This window comes from Mirounga leonina, unplaced genomic scaffold, assembly GCF_011800145.1.
Source record: "Mirounga leonina isolate KUSES-001 unplaced genomic scaffold, KU_Mleo_1.0 Mir_151, whole genome shotgun sequence".
Classification (NCBI taxonomy): domain Eukaryota; kingdom Metazoa; phylum Chordata; class Mammalia; order Carnivora; family Phocidae; genus Mirounga; species Mirounga leonina.
Genome location: NW_023270377.1, coordinates 18,579,205 through 18,596,349, shown reverse-complemented (window position 1 = coordinate 18,596,349; position 17,145 = coordinate 18,579,205). Strand labels below are relative to the sequence as shown.

The 17,145-nt window shown below is 51.2% G+C and overlaps 2 protein-coding genes across 2 annotated transcripts in view; both read left to right on the top strand.

Moving 5' to 3' along the window:
- The window catches only part of PNKD (PNKD metallo-beta-lactamase domain containing), a 20,774-nt gene extending 18,635 nt beyond the window's left edge, over positions 1–2,139 (top strand). The window contains exon 9 of the mRNA XM_035007154.1: positions 209–2,139. Within this exon, the coding sequence (XP_034863045.1) occupies positions 209–382 (174 nt within the window). The 3' untranslated portion in view covers positions 383–2,139. The remainder of the gene's footprint in view (positions 1–208) is intronic.
- Positions 2,140–10,449: 8,310 nt separating this feature from the next.
- On the top strand, positions 10,450–16,941 carry CATIP (ciliogenesis associated TTC17 interacting protein). The gene is made up of 10 exons (XM_035008337.1): positions 10,450–10,516; positions 10,680–10,772; positions 12,119–12,319; positions 12,639–12,694; positions 13,356–13,442; positions 13,635–13,802; positions 14,909–15,033; positions 16,049–16,125; positions 16,410–16,498; positions 16,711–16,941. Exons 1-10 carry the CDS (start codon positions 10,492–10,494, stop codon positions 16,939–16,941), a joined length of 1,152 nt encoding a protein of 383 aa, XP_034864228.1. The 5' UTR covers positions 10,450–10,491.
- Positions 16,942–17,145: the final 204 nt, after the last annotated feature.

Here is a 17,145-nt window from a genome sequence, read left to right as displayed (position 1 = left end):
GGGGGGGGGGGGGGGGGGGGGGGGGGGGGATGCCCAGGGCACTCCCAGCAGGAGCCCCTCCATGCTGAGCTGCGGCCTGCAGACCCATCCCTAGAGCCCCAACCTGTTTGGTACACGGGCCTTCAAGGGAGGCCCCCTGGCCCCTGAGATGGGAGGGGACAGGGAGGCTTCCAGACTCTCCGCCAAACCGGTGCCTCTTGTCCCACAGTGCCCGTCCACCCTGGGAGAAGAGCGTTCCTACAACCCCTTCCTGAGGACGCACTGTCTGGTGGTGCAGGAGGCTCTGGGACCAGGCCCGGGCCCCACGGGGGACGACGGCTGCTCCCGGGCCCAGCTCCTGGAGAAGCTCCGCCAGCTGAAGGACCTGCACAAGAGCAAGTGACAGCCCCCAGCCCACCACAGCCCGCCCCCCACGGCGGGGAGGCGCCCCCATCACCCGCACCACACCATCCCCCTCATTGCTGCCACCACCACCCCATCGGCGCCCACGGTGGGCCTCAGGCCCCAGCACTGTCGGGTTGAGGAGGGACGAGGGGACGGAGGGGACGAGGCCATGAGACCAAGAGGATGGAGGCTGGTCAAAGGCTCGGAGACCCCATGGGGGGGGCAGGGTAGGCTGAGTCATCCAGGGCGAGAGGAAAGGGTCTGGGACATCTCCAGACCCAGCTGGGAGGGTGCCTCCTCCCTGGTCCCGCTCCTGCCCCTGGTGAGGAAGCAGAGAGTGCTGGTCGCCGCTCCCTCAGGAGGCCTCACTCGCTGCAGCCCCTGAACCCAGGCCAGCAGGAGTCGTGAGCGGGTTGAGACCTTTCCCCCTTCTCCCTTCCAGGCTTGGGAAAGACACTCAGGCCCCCCAGAGTGGCCTGAGGTGTGGTGCCTTGGAAAAGTGGTCACTCAGAGGGGCAGCTGGGCTCCGGTGTCCTGAGACACTGGCCCTCCTCCCCAAGCCTCCCCCCTGTGTCCCCACCACCACCATGAAGGCATTTTTTAAACAGAGCCATTTCTGGGAAAGATGAAAGGGCTGGACGTCTGCGTGTCTGGACAGTCTCAGCCTCAGTGACTCCCCTGCAGCCTGGAAGAGGGAGGGTCCTGGTTGCCACAGAAACAGCACCCTCAGGCTGAGGAGACACTGGGAGCTGGGACTGCAGCCCCACAGGCGGGGCCCAAAGGACCCCCCTTCCCAGGGGGCAGAGAGCCATCCTCCGCCCCATCCGCAGCAGTGTTCTCCTGATGGCCCTTGTTCTTAGGAACTTCTGCCTTGTTCTAACTCCTGCTTTACCCTCAGGCCCTCTCCTCTTTTAGTTACAAAGCCATTCCTCTGGCCCTCTGCGGTTTGCCAAGAACATCCCCATGTCATTTCTCGTTCGATCCTTGGTCCCATCCTGGCTGGGGAAAAGGGTCTACTCAGCAGAGTGCAGAAATCAGAAGTCTGGGAGCAGAGAGCTGTCAGCTCTTGAGTGAGTGGTGGCCTCCAGGACCCCAGGTCTGAAACCCAGCTCAGCCTCTCCTCTGGTCTCTGGTCCAGGTCCCTTCAGGGCCACAGAGAGGATCCCTAAGGTCCTCGAGCAAGCATACCTCGGGTCAGCTGGGAGCCTTCTCTTCCTGTGTTCAAGCTTTCCCTCGGGCTCTGCTCGCCTCTGGTGAGCCTCCGAGATACCCCCTGCCCTCAGTGTCCCCTCATCATCCCGCCTCTGCCCCTGTCCCCAGCCATAGCCTCTGGTACCAACTCTAGCAATACCTCCAGAATAGAGTTCCCCACCCCCCCGAGACATGCAGTTCCATGCCGCTGTGCCTTTGCTCATGCTGTTCCTTCAGACTGGAATGCCTTTCCCCCGCTCCTCCGGCCTTGTCTGCCTGGCAAACACCCACTCATCTCTCACAACCCCCCTCAAAGGCCCCCTCATCCAGGAAGACAACCCCCATGCCCCTCACCCTCCAGGCTACCTCTGCTCTTTGTAAATGCTTCTCCCTCGTGGCACTTCTCACACTGTATGTTACTTGTTTACATGTTTGTCTCCCTTCCTAGACTGTGAACCCTTCAGGGCATGGACTGTATCTTATGCATCTCTGTAATTCTGCGCCCAGCACGGTGCCTGGCCCACAGGAGGCGCTCAATAAATCTTGAATGAATGAATAATTTAACTGGGGCTCGATCACTCAGTGAGATCATCTTTACTGGTGGTTCCGTTTTCCTCTCTGAGTTACCAGTCTGCTAACTGGGAGCTCCTGCGCTCCAAGAGCCTTGGCCCGGAAACAGTGCTATAAATACACCCTCCCATGGCCCGTGTGCACTTGCTCAGAGTTACAGCGTGCTCACCTCAGGGTTTTCCAGAGCTTGGGAGGCACAGGTGCACCCCTGGCCGCAGGGGAGAGGGATAGCCTTGAGGGCCAAGGCCCTGGCGCTAGCCTCTCTTCAATGCGTCTCTTTAACAGAGCCAGACTCCGGGTCCATACCTTAGTTGGCCAACTATCTTGAGTTAAACTTTAACACTGTGGTTTTGTTTTCATTGTATCTACCTTTGAGGTCAATATTTTTTCTTAATTTATTATTTATTTTAGAGAGAGCACACAGGTACATGCGGAGGGGCAGAGAGGGAGGCAAAGGGACAAGCAGACTCCCCGTTGAGTGAGGAGCCTGACTTGGGGCTTGATCCCACCACCCCCAGATCGTGACCTGAACCAACACTAAACCGCCTGAGTCACCCAGGTGCCCCTAGGGTCAATATTTTTGACAAGTGATGGCAGTTTTCTTTTTTTCTTTTGTTTCCACAAAGTGAAAGCAGTTTTCAATTCATGAAAGTAATTATAGATATTTATTGAAATAGGGATGAAGTAAAGGTGGCCCTGGGCCATGGCAGAACTCCTTTTTTTTTTTTTTTTAAGATTTATTTATTTATTTGAGAGAAAGAAAGCGTGAGTGGTGGGGTGGGGGATGTGTGCAGAGAGAAAGGGAGAGAGAATCTCAAGCAGACTCCCCACTGAGCACAGAGTCCAACCCGGGGCTCGATTCCACGACTCTGAGATCATGACCTGAGCTAAACTCAAGAGCCAGCCGCTCAACTGACTGAGCCCCCGGGGAACCCCATAGCAGAACTCTTAAAGGTGGCCTTGATATGGCTGAAGATGGGGCAGCACTGGCCTAATTCCACATTTCCTTGGGGCCAGACCAAGGCCTAGTTTTCCCACCCTGGGCACAATTCAGCCTACCCTCCTAGGCGCCCCTCACCCCAAGCAAGGAACCTTGGCAATGGCCCCCGCTATCCTGGATCAGGGCTGCACTTAGGGTGGGCGTGGAGGAAGGGGCCATGGTCCTCACCTTCCAGAAGAAGGGCAGCTCTCTGTGCTCTGTGGTTGTCTCTGGGTCACTCCTATCTTGAATGGGCAAGCCCCAGGGCCAGGTCTCTTTGGGTATGCCCAACTACAAGGGGCGTTTGGTGATGGTTCTCTAGGGTTGGTGAATCATTTTCCTAGAGCCTCAGGTGATCAGCCCACTGGGACATTGTTGTGAATGATGGCCCATGCTTTCTGTGGTGCTGGCACTGACCAGCAATAACCAGGCTATCTGCCCTTTGCTTACAAGACAGCAGGTGTCACTGGCCTCAGAGACTTCGGTTCCATTCCCAGCTCTGTCACGCAACATCCAAGTGACCTTGGGCAAATTTCACTTCCCTGACCTGTTTCTTCACCTTCCGTGGAGATGACAACCTTGAATGAGTCAGAACACTTTCAGGTGCAAGTGACATACTCAACAGTAAGGAACTTAAACCAAGAGGAAAACTTATCAGCTGGTGAAATTAAGAAGTGGGACATTATGTCCTGGCGACTGCAGGCATCGCTGGATCCACAGATTCAAAGGGCCATTTTATCATTCAACTCAGCTTTCTTCTACATTGGTATCATTCTCTGCCAGGCTTTCCCCCTGCAGTGGAAAGATCATGTCTGTAAGTTCTAGGCTTACAGGCTACTAGTTGGTTCATCAAACCTAGCAGGACCTCCAATAGTTGCAAGGGTTGAGTTTCATTGGTTCAGCTTGGGTCATGTGCCCAATCCTGAGCCAATCAGGAGTTAGGGGAATGGGCCCCTCTCACCAGCCAGGTTAGGTCACATGACCACACTTAGAAGGGCAGTGTCAGACCCAACTGGAAGGTGTGCTGAGGCTGTGGAAAACGTCCCCCAGACTAATAGGGGGTCTGATACCAGAAATAATGCAAGGCCCAAAATCACTGACGTTCACCAACAATTCCACTTATTAGAGGCTATTAGGAGAGTCTGATGCGCAAGGGCATATGAAGTCACTTTGGAAAATGCTACATCAGATTTCTGGTGCTATAACTCATTATATAGAAGAAATGGAGGTAGACAGGTGGCCCCGAAGGTATTTGAATAATACCTAGTTTTAAAAATAACCAGCAAGCAGTTCATTTTTTCCTGAATCACAGACTGTCTCTAGGGGCAGGAAAGGAGAAAGGGGGGACACTAAGTGGGCAGCGTCAGGCGTTCCAGGGAAGAACAAAGACCGGGGAAGCTGCCTTGCGATCGCGAGGAGCCCTGTGCCTACCTGTGTGTGGGGGGGTGGACTTAGGCCTCCAAAGCCCTGGCCACACACAGAGACTTTGAAAGTGGGTCGGAACCTAACCCAGGTGGTCAGTAAACCCTAGGCAATTACACTTAACTGAGTTCCTAACTATAGGCAAAGCCCCACAAAAGATGCAGAGAAAGACATCTGTCTTAGGGTTCTTCGGAGGAACAGAACCAATAGAAAAGGAGATGATAGATGATAGATGATGATGATGGATGGATGGATGGATGGATGGATGGATAGATAATAGTTTGATAATAAGATGGGACAGGGTGGCAGAGAGAGGACTTGGAGAGGGACGGGTCGGATAGGAATATAGGTTCTGCCTCTGGTTGACCGTGGGTGACGCCATTCAGGCATCTCATGTCACTGAGCCCCGTTCTAGAGCAACTGGGAGAACTAAGTGAGATGCACAGTGGTGTTCAGTGAACAGCCACCTCTCTCTCCTCTTACTGTTACTAATAAACGAGGGCCAGTCCCTCAGGCACAGTAGGACAAACTGATTAAGAACATGGACTCTGGAGACAGCCCATCTGGGTTGGGGTCCATACTTCCATTTTTTTTTAAGATTTTATTTATTTATTAGAGAGAGAGAGCACGAGCCGGGGGAAGCAGCAGAGGGAGAGGGAGAAGCAGGCTCCCCACTGAGCAGGGAGCCCGACATAGGGGCTTGATCCCAGGACCCCGGGATCATGACCTGAGCTGAAGGCAAACGCTTAACTGAGCCACCCAGGTGCCCCCACGCTTTCCATTTATTAACCGGGTGATCTTGGGCAAGTTACTTAATCTTTCTGTGCCTCCATCTCTCCTGCATCCACTGAGGGCATGGCTTGCACCACCATGGAAGCTGATTGTGAGGACTGAGTGAGTTCATACCTGCTGAGCTGGGCACATCATGAGCCCTTTCCACGTTAGTGACTGTGGTTCTGTAGGTGCTGATCCCAGGGGCTGGGAGGACACTGGCTGTGCCTGTCACAGGTTCAGAGAGGCCAACCTGCCCAACATGGCCGCACAGCTAGTAGGTCAACCTGCTACAGAGCTTCCCTCCCCTGGCCTAGCAGCCTCTAAGGGGGAATGGTAACAAGGGTCTGTAGCAGATCTCTTACAGAGGTTTAAAAATTGGACTAACAAACTGGATGTCGATCCTTCTGTGAACTACTTTGTCACGTTTCTTTCTCTCCTAGCAGGAAATAGCCAGCACGAACGGGAAGGGGTCTTGGGGGGGACGGGGTGGGGGATGAGAAAGAACCTGGGCTCTCAGGAATGGGAGCCTGTGTGGACACGCAGTTGGGAGTCCTATGCAGCTCCAGGGGCCTCACCAAAGAGAGGGGAGGAGGGAGGGGGGAAACTCTAAAGGGTAAAGAGCTCTGGGAGCAAATCCGCCCTCAGGCCAGGAGGGGGGTGCATAGTAGGGAGGGAACCACATGGGCACCCCTTAAAGAGCATCTAGGCCATAATTTGCTTCTTTTTTTTTCCAACTTTGTCTTAATCAAAAATATTTTTTCCAACTTTATATAATTTACATATGAAAGCAGTAGGGGTTGCTTTTTGTAGCTCTTATTTAAATCTATCTTTTATTAACAACTTTATTGAGATGTCATTTACATAACACAAAATTCATCCTTTTAAAGTGTACAACTCAGTGGTTTTGAGTATATGCACTATTTTGTGACCATCACAATCTAATTTTATTTTTTTTAAAGATTTATTTATTGGGGCACCTGGGTGGCTCAGTCCTTAAGCATCTGCCTTCGGCTCAGGTCATGATCCCAGGGTTCTGGGATCAAGCCCCCCATCAGGCTCCCTGCTTCGCGGGAAGTCTGCTTCTCCCTCTCCCACTCCCCCTGCTTGTGTTCCCTCTCTTGCTGTGTCTCTCTCTGTCAAATAAATAAATAAAATCTTTAAAATAAATAAATAAAAGATTTATTTATTGATTTGAGAGAGAGAGAGAAAGCACGTGTTTGGGGGTGGGGGGGAGGGACAGAGGGGGAGAGAGAAAGAGAAACCCAGACTCTGTGTTGATTGAGGAGCCCCACATGGGGCTCAATTCCATGATCCTGAGATCACGACCTGAGCCAGGAGTCAATCGCTTAATCTGCACCACCCAGGGGCCCCACAATCTAACTTTAGAACATTTACAATCATCCCAAAAAGAAAGCCAGTGCCCATTTGATGTCACTCTGTGCCTCTGCATACCCACACCAGGCTTTCTGTCCCCACAGGTTTACACAAATCACATTATGTGGCATCAGACAATACGTGGTCTTTTGTGATCAGCTCCTCTCACTAGGCCTGTTCTCAAGTCTCATGTTCTGACACCTGTCAGTACTTTACTCTTCTTACGGTTGAATAATATTGCATTGTGTGTATATACATCACATTTTGTTTAGCCGTGAGTCAGTTGACAGACATATGGGTTCTTTCCACTTTCTGGCTATCATGAATAATGATGCTATGGTTCTATGAACATCTGTGTACAGGGTTTTGTGCAGACAGATGTTTTCAGTTCTCTTGGGTATAGACCTAGGAGTGGAATTGCTGAGTCATATAGTAACTCCACATTTAACTTTTTGAGGAACTAACAAACTACCCTTAAAGTAGTTGTGAGTTTTCTTAATGCCATTGATAGTCTCTCATGTGCAGAGAAAGGCTTCTTCAGAATTCACTTTGGCTTTTAAAAATTAATACTCAAAATAAAATTTAAAAAGTAAATAAAATTAGGGGGCACCTGGCTGGCTTAGTCCATAGGGCATGCGACTCTTGATCTTGAGGTCATGAGTTCAAGCCCCACAGTGGGCATAGAGCTTACTAAAAAAATAGTAATAATAAATAAAATTTTAAAAACTAATACTCGGTTTCTTAAATTGCAAATTTTAAAACATAAACATTTTTAAAACTTTTAAGTTCAATTTACCCGTCATATTTTAATCATAAATCCAGTAAATGTTAATCATAACTTTTAAGGGGGCTTTGATTAATAATTGGTCCTCTTTTCAAAATTGCAACTGCTGGGATGCCTGGGTGGTTCAGTCGGTTAAGTGTCTGCCTTCGGCTCAGGTCATGATCTCAGCGTCCTGGGATCGAGTCCCGCATCGGGCTCCCTGCTCCGCAGGGACCCTGCTTCTCCCTCTGCCTCTGCCTCTCTCTTTCTCTCTGTCTCTCATGAATAAATAAAAAAATCTTTAAAAAAAAAATTGCAACTGCTCTAGGTAGTTTATGTTGTATTTATTCATCCCAGATCTTCTACCTCCTTTTTAAAAGGAATTGATTGTTACATGTCAATTATATCTCATAAAGCTGGAAAAAAGTAAAGCAAAATAAAAATAATTCAGTTATCTTAAAAAAAAAGAAACTGGCCTCCCAAGTACTTTAACTGCAATCTACTAAAAGTAAACATATAAATACAGTAAATTTGGGGGCACCTGGGTGGCCCAGTTGAGGGTCCAACTCTTGATACCCGCTCAGGTCTTAATCGCATTGAGCTCCATGCTGGGTGTGGAGCCTACAAATAAATAAATAAATAAATAAATAAATAAATAAATAAATAAAGCAAATTTCAAGGTTTTTATTTTATTTTTTTTAATTTTAAGATTAAAAAAAAATGTTTTGGTTCTACTTACAATTCCAGTAAGCATTTAACTTCAGAGTTCAGTTTAAATCAATTATTCAACTGCCTAATTTATTAATTTTTAAAGATTTTGTTTTACTTATTTTTTTTTAAGTAATCTCTATACCCAAAATGGGGCTTGAACCCCCAAGCACCAAGATCAAGAGTTCCACCCTCTTACGACTGAGCCAGCCAGGTGCCATTCAACTGCCTGATGTAAATTAGAATCTCAAGACTTTTTTTATTTTTTATTTTTTTTAGATTTTTTATGTATTCATTTGGGAGAGAGAGAGAGCGAGAGTATGAGTGGGGGAGAGGGGTGGTCAGAGGGAGAAGGAGAAGCAGGTTCCCCGCTGAGCAGGGAGCCCAATGGGGGGCTCCATTCCAGGACCCTGGGATCGTTACCTGAGCTGAAGTCAGACGCTTAACTGCCTGAGCCACCCAAGTGTCCCTCAAGATTTATCTTTTAAGCATGCTTCCACACCAAATTAAAGAACTTGAAATACCAAATATGCACAATATGACACACACAAAAATTAATATTTTTAGTTCGATTGTCTCAAGCAATTCTACACATAATTCTAAATCTTCCCAAAGTTGATAGATAATTACCTGATGAGAAGACATTGGAAGATTACCTTCCTGAGGGCTATGGTGGGGGCTGGGGGGCAGCTCCTTCAGTGATTGAGGTTTTTGGACAAGAGTTTTCTTTTTTTGTTACTCTGTTAGGCTGAGCCCCTTTAATAGCCACTATGATGCAGACTTGAAAACTTACAAGGTGGGGACCAGATAGCCCACAGCCTGGGGTTTGAGTCCTATCATAATTCAGTTTTCGTCTTTGGTACTGATTACTACCCATGCTGTGGAGCTGCTTGTTTGGATTCAATGTATTGTCTATTTGCTGCTTCATTTTTCTTTGAATTATCTCTAGGAGCCAGACTGGCTTGGGTTGAGTCCTGGCTCTGCCAATTACAGTTGCCCCTTGAACAACATGTGGGTTAGGCATGCCAACACTCCCCCCTTTCAGACACGGTTGAAAATCTGGGCATAGGGGCACCTGGCTGGTTCAGTGGGAGGAGCATGTGACTCTTGATCTTGGGATCATGAGTTAGAGCCCCACATTGGGTGTAGACATCACTTAAATAAACTTAAAAAATAAAACTGAACATTGTGTTTAAAGAAAAAAAAGAAAAATAATTTTAAAAAAGAAAGAAAAGCCAGGTATAACTTTGACTCCCCCCAAATTTAACTACTAATAGCCTACTATTGACCCAAAGTCTTACAGAACATAAAACAGTTGATTAACGCGTATTTTGTATATTCTATTATTATATACGGTGTTCTACCAATGAAGTAAGAGAGAGAACATGTTATTAAGAAGTCATAAAGAAGAGGGTTGCCTGAGTGGCTCAGTCGGTTAAGCATCGGACTCTTGATTTCGGCTCAGGTCATGATCTCAGGGTCGTCGGATCGAGTCCCCTGTCTGCTTGAGATTCTCTCTCTCCCTCTCCCCCGCCCCTCCCCCTCTCTAAATAAATAAATAAAATCCTTTAAAAAAAATAAAGAAATCATAAGGAAGAGAAAAGACATTTACAGTACTGTACCATATTTACTGAAAAACATCCGCATATAAGTGGACCCAGGCAGCCCAAACCCATGCTGTTCAAGGGTCAACTGTATCAGCTGCGTGACCCTGGGAAGACATTTAACCTCTTGGTGCCTCAGGTTTCTCAGCCATAAAGTGCAGGGAAAAAAAGGACCTGCTCGCAGGGCTGGTCTGAATACTGAATGAGATCACGTGTGTGCAGCCCTCCAGAACAGTGCGGGCCTACGGTAAGCATGGCTGCAGGGTTTGCTGGGATTGTCATTCTTACCAGCATCACTCTCACATGTGGTCCTATACACGTGGCTCCCAATGGGTTCTACACATGTGAGGCCACGTCTGACTCAGGGCCATAACTTTCAAGGTCACTTTTTTTTAAGTTTATTATTATTATTATTACTATTATTTAGTAATCTCTACACCCAACATGGGGATCAAACTCATGATCCCGAGATCAAGAGTCACATGCTCCTCCGACTGAGCCAACCAGGAGCTTCCTAAGGTCATCCTAATGACCCATGTCATCCGCCTGCCATGTCAAATGCTCCCTCTGCAGGCCTAGCTCCAAAGCGCACAGTTCCTACCATTGCCTCCAAGGTCTGGGTGTTTTGTGAGGTGTGTTGATGGCCCTTTAAGAGGCGGTAGCTGGCTGCCGGTTGCCATGGAGACAGCTGGACACAGCCGGGGTAGCAGAAGGCCGGCAGCATGTCCTCTAAACTTCAATCCACAGGTGGGAACAGGGCTGCTGGGACAGGAAATTGAAGAGGAATCTTCCCCTTTTCTCCCTCCCAATCCTCCTTGGGGTGGCCTTGGGGGATTCTGCTTTGGGGACCCCTGTCCCACCCCTGTCCCTCTCCCCAAGGTTGCCATCTCAGCCTCTCCTCCCTCTCTAGGCCCCAAAGCCAAGGACCACCAGCCCTCAGCCCAAGAGAGTCTGCCAGCCCCAAAGGCCAATGCTGAAGCCATCCACTTCCTCAGCAACCTCAGTGAGCCTGGACAGTGGGGGCGTGGGGGGCACAGATGTGAAGGGGAGGGAAGACAGAAGGCCCAGACCTGGCCCCGTCTCTCTCAGCCTTGATTCCCCTGGGACGCCGAAAGGGTTCGAGGCCTATTGATAGATAGATGATAGATAGATAGATAGATAGATAGATAGATAGATAGATAGATGATAGATAGATAGATAGATGATAGATATAGATAGATGATAGATATATTTTTTTAATACAGAAAGGTTTTTTGTTTTTTGTGTATTTTTTTTAAGGTTTTATGTATTTATTTGCGAGAGAGAGAGAGAGACAAATAATGAGAGACAGCACGAGCAGGGGGGAGAGGGGGAAGCAGACTCCCCGCTGAGCAGGGAGCCTGACATGGGCTGGATCCCAGGACCCTGAGATCATGACCTGAGCCGAAGGCAGATACTTAACCGCCTGAGCCACCCAGGCGCCCTGATAATTGTTTTTACTTTTTATTTATGTATTTATTTATTTTTGATAATTGCTTTTTTTTTTTAAGATTTTATTTATTTATTTGACAGAGAGAGACGGAACACAAGCAGGGGGAGTGGGAGAGGGAGAAGCAGGCTTCCCGTGGAGCAGGGAGCCTGATGCGGGGCTCGATCCCAGGACCCTGCGATCATGACCTGAGCCGAAGGCAGACGCTTAACGACTGAGCCACCCAGGCGCCCCTGATAATTGTTTTTAAAGATTTATTTATTTGGGGCACCTGGGTGGCTCAGTCAGTTAAGCGTCTGACTCTTGGTTTTGGTTCAGGTTATGATCTCAGAGTCCTGAGATTGATCCCCACATAGGGCTCCCTGCTCAGCAGGGAGTCTGCTTGAGATTCTCTCTCCCTCTGCCCCTCCCCTCCCCCTGCTCATGTGCTCGTGCTCTCTCTCTCTCTAAAATAATAAATAAATGAATCTTTAAAAAAATAAATAAAAAATAAAAGATTTATTTATTTATTTGAGAGAGAGCACAGAAGGAGAGGGAGAACCAGATCCCCACTAAGCAGAGAGCCCCATGCAGGGCTCGATCCCAGGACCCTGAGATCAGGCCCTGAACAGAAGGCAGACACTTAACCGACTGAGCCACCCAGGTTCCCCTATTTGTTGATAATTGTCAAGGGAAGACCCCAAGGACATGGGGACTAGGGGTGGTGGCAGGGTCTTCACCTGCTGGCTGTTGTACAGGCCAAGGGAAGGGAGCCAGGAGCTGCCTGGGACCCGGGGGATGAAGAAGGGGTGGGTGGGACCCTGCTGGGGGGAGGGTCAGAGAGCCGAGGCCCAAGAGCTGGGGCTTTATCTGCGCCCATGGGACCCCCACCCCACCCCTAGAGCAGGAGGAGCTGCAGATGCTGCTATTCTCCGAGACGCTGGCCATGGTCTCGGACACGGGGGAGCCTCAGGGAGAGCTGATCATTGAGGTGCAAACAGGGAAATACACAGACGAATCTGGTGTGAGGTCGCACTGCCTCCTCGTGCACGCCTTTAGCCGCGGCTTCATGGACAAAATGCTCTGCGGAAACTCCCTCCTGGGTAGAGTTCTTGCTGCCTGATGCTTCACCTCCATCCTTCCTCCCCTCCCTCCCATCCCCATTCCTAGGACTTTCACTCAGGACCAACCCTTGACTTCACCTTGGGACCAGAAGGCAGCCAGGAGGGTGTGTGGGAGGTGGGGGTGACAGGGACGTTAATCACAGCCACAGACTTAACGACAAGAGCACCACTTAGTTTTCCCTGCAGTCACAGTCCCCCTGAGTCCTCCAGCCTGGGCCCCTGCCCTTCCACCCTGCAGTCTCCCGGCCTGTCTCCGGTGACAGGGTGATGGGACAGCAGCATTCTCCTCCTGCCCCAGGCTACCTCTCATGGAACCTGCATATCATGGAGCAACATAGTCAGGAGTTCATCAAGGTACCTCTTGGGGCCCCCAGCCTGGACCCCAAACCAGGGTGAGAGAGTGGAGACCCTGGGAGGGAGGGAGGGAAGAATGGAGGGGCTCAGTGGAATGTCACCCCTGACTCTCTCCAAGTTACCCTGCAGTCCCCACCACACATAACCTGGAAACCAATCCATCCGGGGCAGCAGGTTGCTTCTCGTGACCTTCTCCTAATACACGATCCCTGGGTCCAGTCCACCCGGGGCCTTCTCCAGGCTGAGAGCCCAGCATCTCCCGGAGGGCCATGCAGGCCATCCTTTCCCAGAGCCTGGCCTTTCCCAAGGGCCTGTCACCCCCTCACCTCCAAATTCTCCTGCTCTGTGCCTCCCACACCCAGCCCCAGCCACCTCACTAACTTCTGGAACGTGATCAGTGTTACACATTGGAAAGCACTCATGCCTAAGAACCTTCCCACAGAAACCATTCCCATCTTTTAAAACCTGTATTCTGAGGGCATTTGCTTTTTACCTTTATATTACACCATAATACGCCTTCTGTTCTTGAACTTCACTACAAAGGGAAGATTTCTATCCAAACTTCCCTCAGTTTTCTCATTTCTAAAGGAGAAGGGGCAAGGTGACCTGTGGGGGTTGCTGTTCAAGCTCCTGCTTCTCCCCTCCGTGCTCTGGCCCTTAGTTCAGAGTCCTCCCCATGGAGCGGAAGATGAGTTTGGTGAAGCAGGACGACCAGCTGGCCGTGACCAGAAGGGTCAAGGAGGGTGAGGTAAGGGTGAGAGACAGGTAGGGGCCGTGCCCCACATCCTCTCCGAAGCCAAGAGCAGGGGCCAGATTGTGTCAGGCCGGGAGCCTGGCATGGGGACTCAGCAAGGACCCTATATGTGCCCCATACCTGGCTTCCCCGTCCTCCCCACCCCTTCCCAGATCGATGTCCCTGACCCAGATTTTTCCTGAACAGGAAGTCAAGACCGAAGTGACTTTTGTCCCGGGGAGCTCAACCATGGGCTTCATCTCCGAGGCTGCCAACCTGGTATTGCTGAGGGTGATGGCCTGGCGCCAGACCGTGCCTAGCAGCGCCCGTTTCCTGGCCTTGGACACGGAGGGCAAATTCTGCTACTCTACTTACGTGAGGGTTCTCCCTGGGTGGGGGACTTGGCCTGGGGAAAAACAAAAGGGGCACTACGGAGGTCGCTGAGGTGGGAGAAAAGACAGCTTTGGGGTGGAAGAGCGGGTGAGCTGGGGCCCCGGGGGTGGGACTTCCAAGGGCAGGAGAAGGCAAGACTTCATGTGTTGGAAGATCACGTGGGGGGCAGGTGGTGGGAAAAAGAGGAACCAAAGCGGGGAGCCGTTGAGAAGCAATGTTTTTTGCCCAGAAGTCAGTTCAGGAAAAATAAACATAGCGGAGGGCTGCTTTTAAAGACAGATTTTTTTAACATCAGGAAATGCACCATTTCCAATGGCACTTTTATTATGTTCTTTTATTATGTCTCAGACCTGAAAGGTGTTCCGTTTTTGGTTTTGTTTTTGTTTTTGTTTTTTACTTTTCTTGTGGCTAAAACTTCATAATCAACATACCTAGGACTTCCTGCAATGTGAGATTTTAAAGCCATGCCTCTAAACACACACTTTGGGGGCTGATTTGACCAACTTTGTAAATGACATTCTAGTCTTTTCTATCACAAACACGACAAACGGCAATGTGTTTGACACAAACAGGCCCATGTCACTTCCCCCATCTTCTTTTCAAACACATGTCTGTATTAGCCCTTTTCCACCCGCGGCCACAGCTGCTCTAGGGGTTTACGTTCTAACAACAACAGGGCAGCGTGCCTGCAGCGGCAGGGGCCTGAGGAGGCCACAGGTGGCAATCTAGCCCCCTCCTCAGAGCATCGCTGCCCCCCCCCATGCTCCCTGCCCCCCAGGCTCACACCTTGGTTGATCCTCATCCCTGTAACTGAATCTGCCAACCAGAAGCACTTGGTCATCAAGATGATGAGGGGAGGGTTGGGGCGTAAGCAGCATGGAAGTGGCTTTCTATGAGGGGACCCCCACTTAACTTGGGGGTGCAACTCAAATCCTGTGGCGGCTGAGGGCTTGGACAGCCGAAGGTTGCTTATCACTGATAAAGAATGAAGCGGCAAGATGGAGAAAAGGGCCGGGGTGAGATTTGGGGGAGATCCTGGTGGGCATCCACCTCACCTCCCTCCCTCCCTCCATCTTGGCCGCTGCCAGCAAGATCTGGGCTTCCAGAAGATCCAGGTCGGCCGCCAGCAGGTGGAAGTGTTCGTCGTGGAGCAGACTGTCCACTCAGTTAAAGGCATCCCCAATTCCTGCCAGTTCTACCTGCTCTCAGATGGGTGAGCTACTGACAGTGCGGAACACAAGCCTGGGTGCTGGGTCCTGGGGGCGGGAATGGGGCAAAGGGAGACTACTGTCCCTGGGGACACCACCAGGAAGAGTGCCCCCTTGCTTGATCCACATCATTCACTCTTTCTTCACATATTTACTCCTGATTCATACCGTGCCCAATCCGGGCCCGATGCCTTCACCTGATGCGTACCATAACTCCCAAACCTCACCAAGGAGCCCTGAACGGCTCAGAAAGTCAATGCTGACCCCCCAAGCCTAAGGCACAGTAGCTAAGCAGCTGCCACAGCTGGGTATAATACCAAAAGCACCGAGGTCCGAACAACTTGACACTTGATAGAATCAATGTGCGTTGGGGGGAGGTGGGGACATCCTGGCACATGGCCAAGCTGTCACCAGCAGGACACAGGCCCCACCCAAATCATGAGAAAATTGGGGAGGGAGGGAGGAAGAATTTGTTTCTTGAAATTTCCAGGGGCACCTGGGTGACTCAGTTGGTTAAGCGACTGCCTTCGGCTCAGGTCATGATCCTGGAGTCCCGGGATCGAGTCCCATATCCGGCTCCCTGCTCAGCAGGGAGTCTGCTTCTCCCTCTGGCCCTTCCCCTCTCATGTGCGCTCTCTCTCTCTCTCTCTCAAATAAATAAATAAATAAAATCTTAAAAAAAGAAAAGAAATTTCCAAAGAGGTATTGATATAATCATTACACTGGGGAAAAAGTAATTGGAACATTGTTGGCTTTCCTTATTGGTAACTTAGCACGTTGTTTCAATTTTGGGTGTCACATAGCTGGAGGCTCATGATTTTTTTAGTGCACACCAGCACACATCTCCAAGGGCATGGACAAGACCCAGTTTGAAAAGCAGGGGCTGTTATTTGGGGACCCTGGAACTCAGAGATAAGCAGTGTTGGGGAAGCAAGAGCAAAAGGAAGCCCCCAGGACGGCTCTCAGGGGAGTGGGCTGGTCTGGGAAGACTGCCACTCTCACACTTGTGTTGTATTCCAGGCACCTGGCCAAGAGAATCCAGGTGGGTTCCCCGGGGTACTGCACGATCACCCAGATGCCTGTCTTGAGGGAGAAGGGTGAGTGAAGCCTCTGGCTGGCGCAGAGTGAAGGAGAGGTGGGAAAACCTGGGACCTTCCAGCGTGCAGAGGCCGGACTGAGTAGAGATGGAGAAGTTTTGCCCTCCAGCCCCTGACCCCAAGGCAATTAGGGGAGGATCATTTTGCAGGGAACCCCTTCCAGCAACTGAGCCGAACCCTGGGGCTCTACCCGTGACGGCAATTTGAGTATTCTTGGGCATCCCTCTGTATCTGGGGAAGGTTCTGGGGTGAGGGTGTGCAGCCTTCCTTCCCTCCGCACCCAGATGAGACTGAGCCTAGCCCCGCATTTGAGAAGAAGCCTCTGGTGTGGGAGGAGGATATGGAACTCTACTCGAGGTTCCTGGACCGGAAGGTGAGGAGAGACTGCAGCCAGCCTGGGGTCCCCATTTCCCCCCTGCCCCGCCCCCGAGCATAAATTCCACCAGCACTGATCCCTCTTTGTGCCTGCTTGAAATGCACACCCCGATGGCTGGGAGGCGCTCCTTAGAGCGAAGGGGGCGGGGGGTGCTCCTGGGGCGCGGGCTCCCGGGTCCCCGGGCCCCGCTCAGGCTCGGTCCCGGCCAGGAGGAGCTCCGTCTCAGCCACACCAGCTATCTGCGGCAGCACCCCGAGGCCCGGGCGCTCATCTCGGACTTCCTGCTCTTCCTGTTGCTGCGCCAGCCGCCAGACGTGGTCACCTTCGCCGCCGAGTACTTCGGCCCCTTCGCGAAGCGCCACCCCCCGACCCCCGCCTTGCGCTCCTCCCACCGGCCCAGCCCCTTCCGCTCGCTGGACCCCCAGCGGCCGCCGCACTAGGGCCGGCGTCGCGCGGCACGCGGGGACCGGGCAGGAAGCCGGGGCGGCGCCGGGGACGCAGCGGGGAACCAGAGGGACTTACCCCCGAGGCGCGCCTTCCGAGCTGCGGGTTCTTTGGGGAATAAATGGGCCCCACCCCCGCGGTTCTGCTGTGGGCGCGGGAACCTTCCCTGGCCAGAGTCTTGTGTCTTGGCTAAAAAGAGG

Coding starts and splice junctions, on each gene's coding strand:
- CATIP (XM_035008337.1), top strand. CDS start 10,492: ATGTCCTCTAAACTTCAATCCACAG. Junction 10,773..12,118: donor CCACTTCCTCAGCAACCTCA/GTGAGCCTGGAC, acceptor CCCCACCCCTAG/AGCAGGAGGAGCTGCAGATG. Junction 13,443..13,634: donor GAAGGGTCAAGGAGGGTGAG/GTAAGGGTGAGA, acceptor TTTCCTGAACAG/GAAGTCAAGACCGAAGTGAC.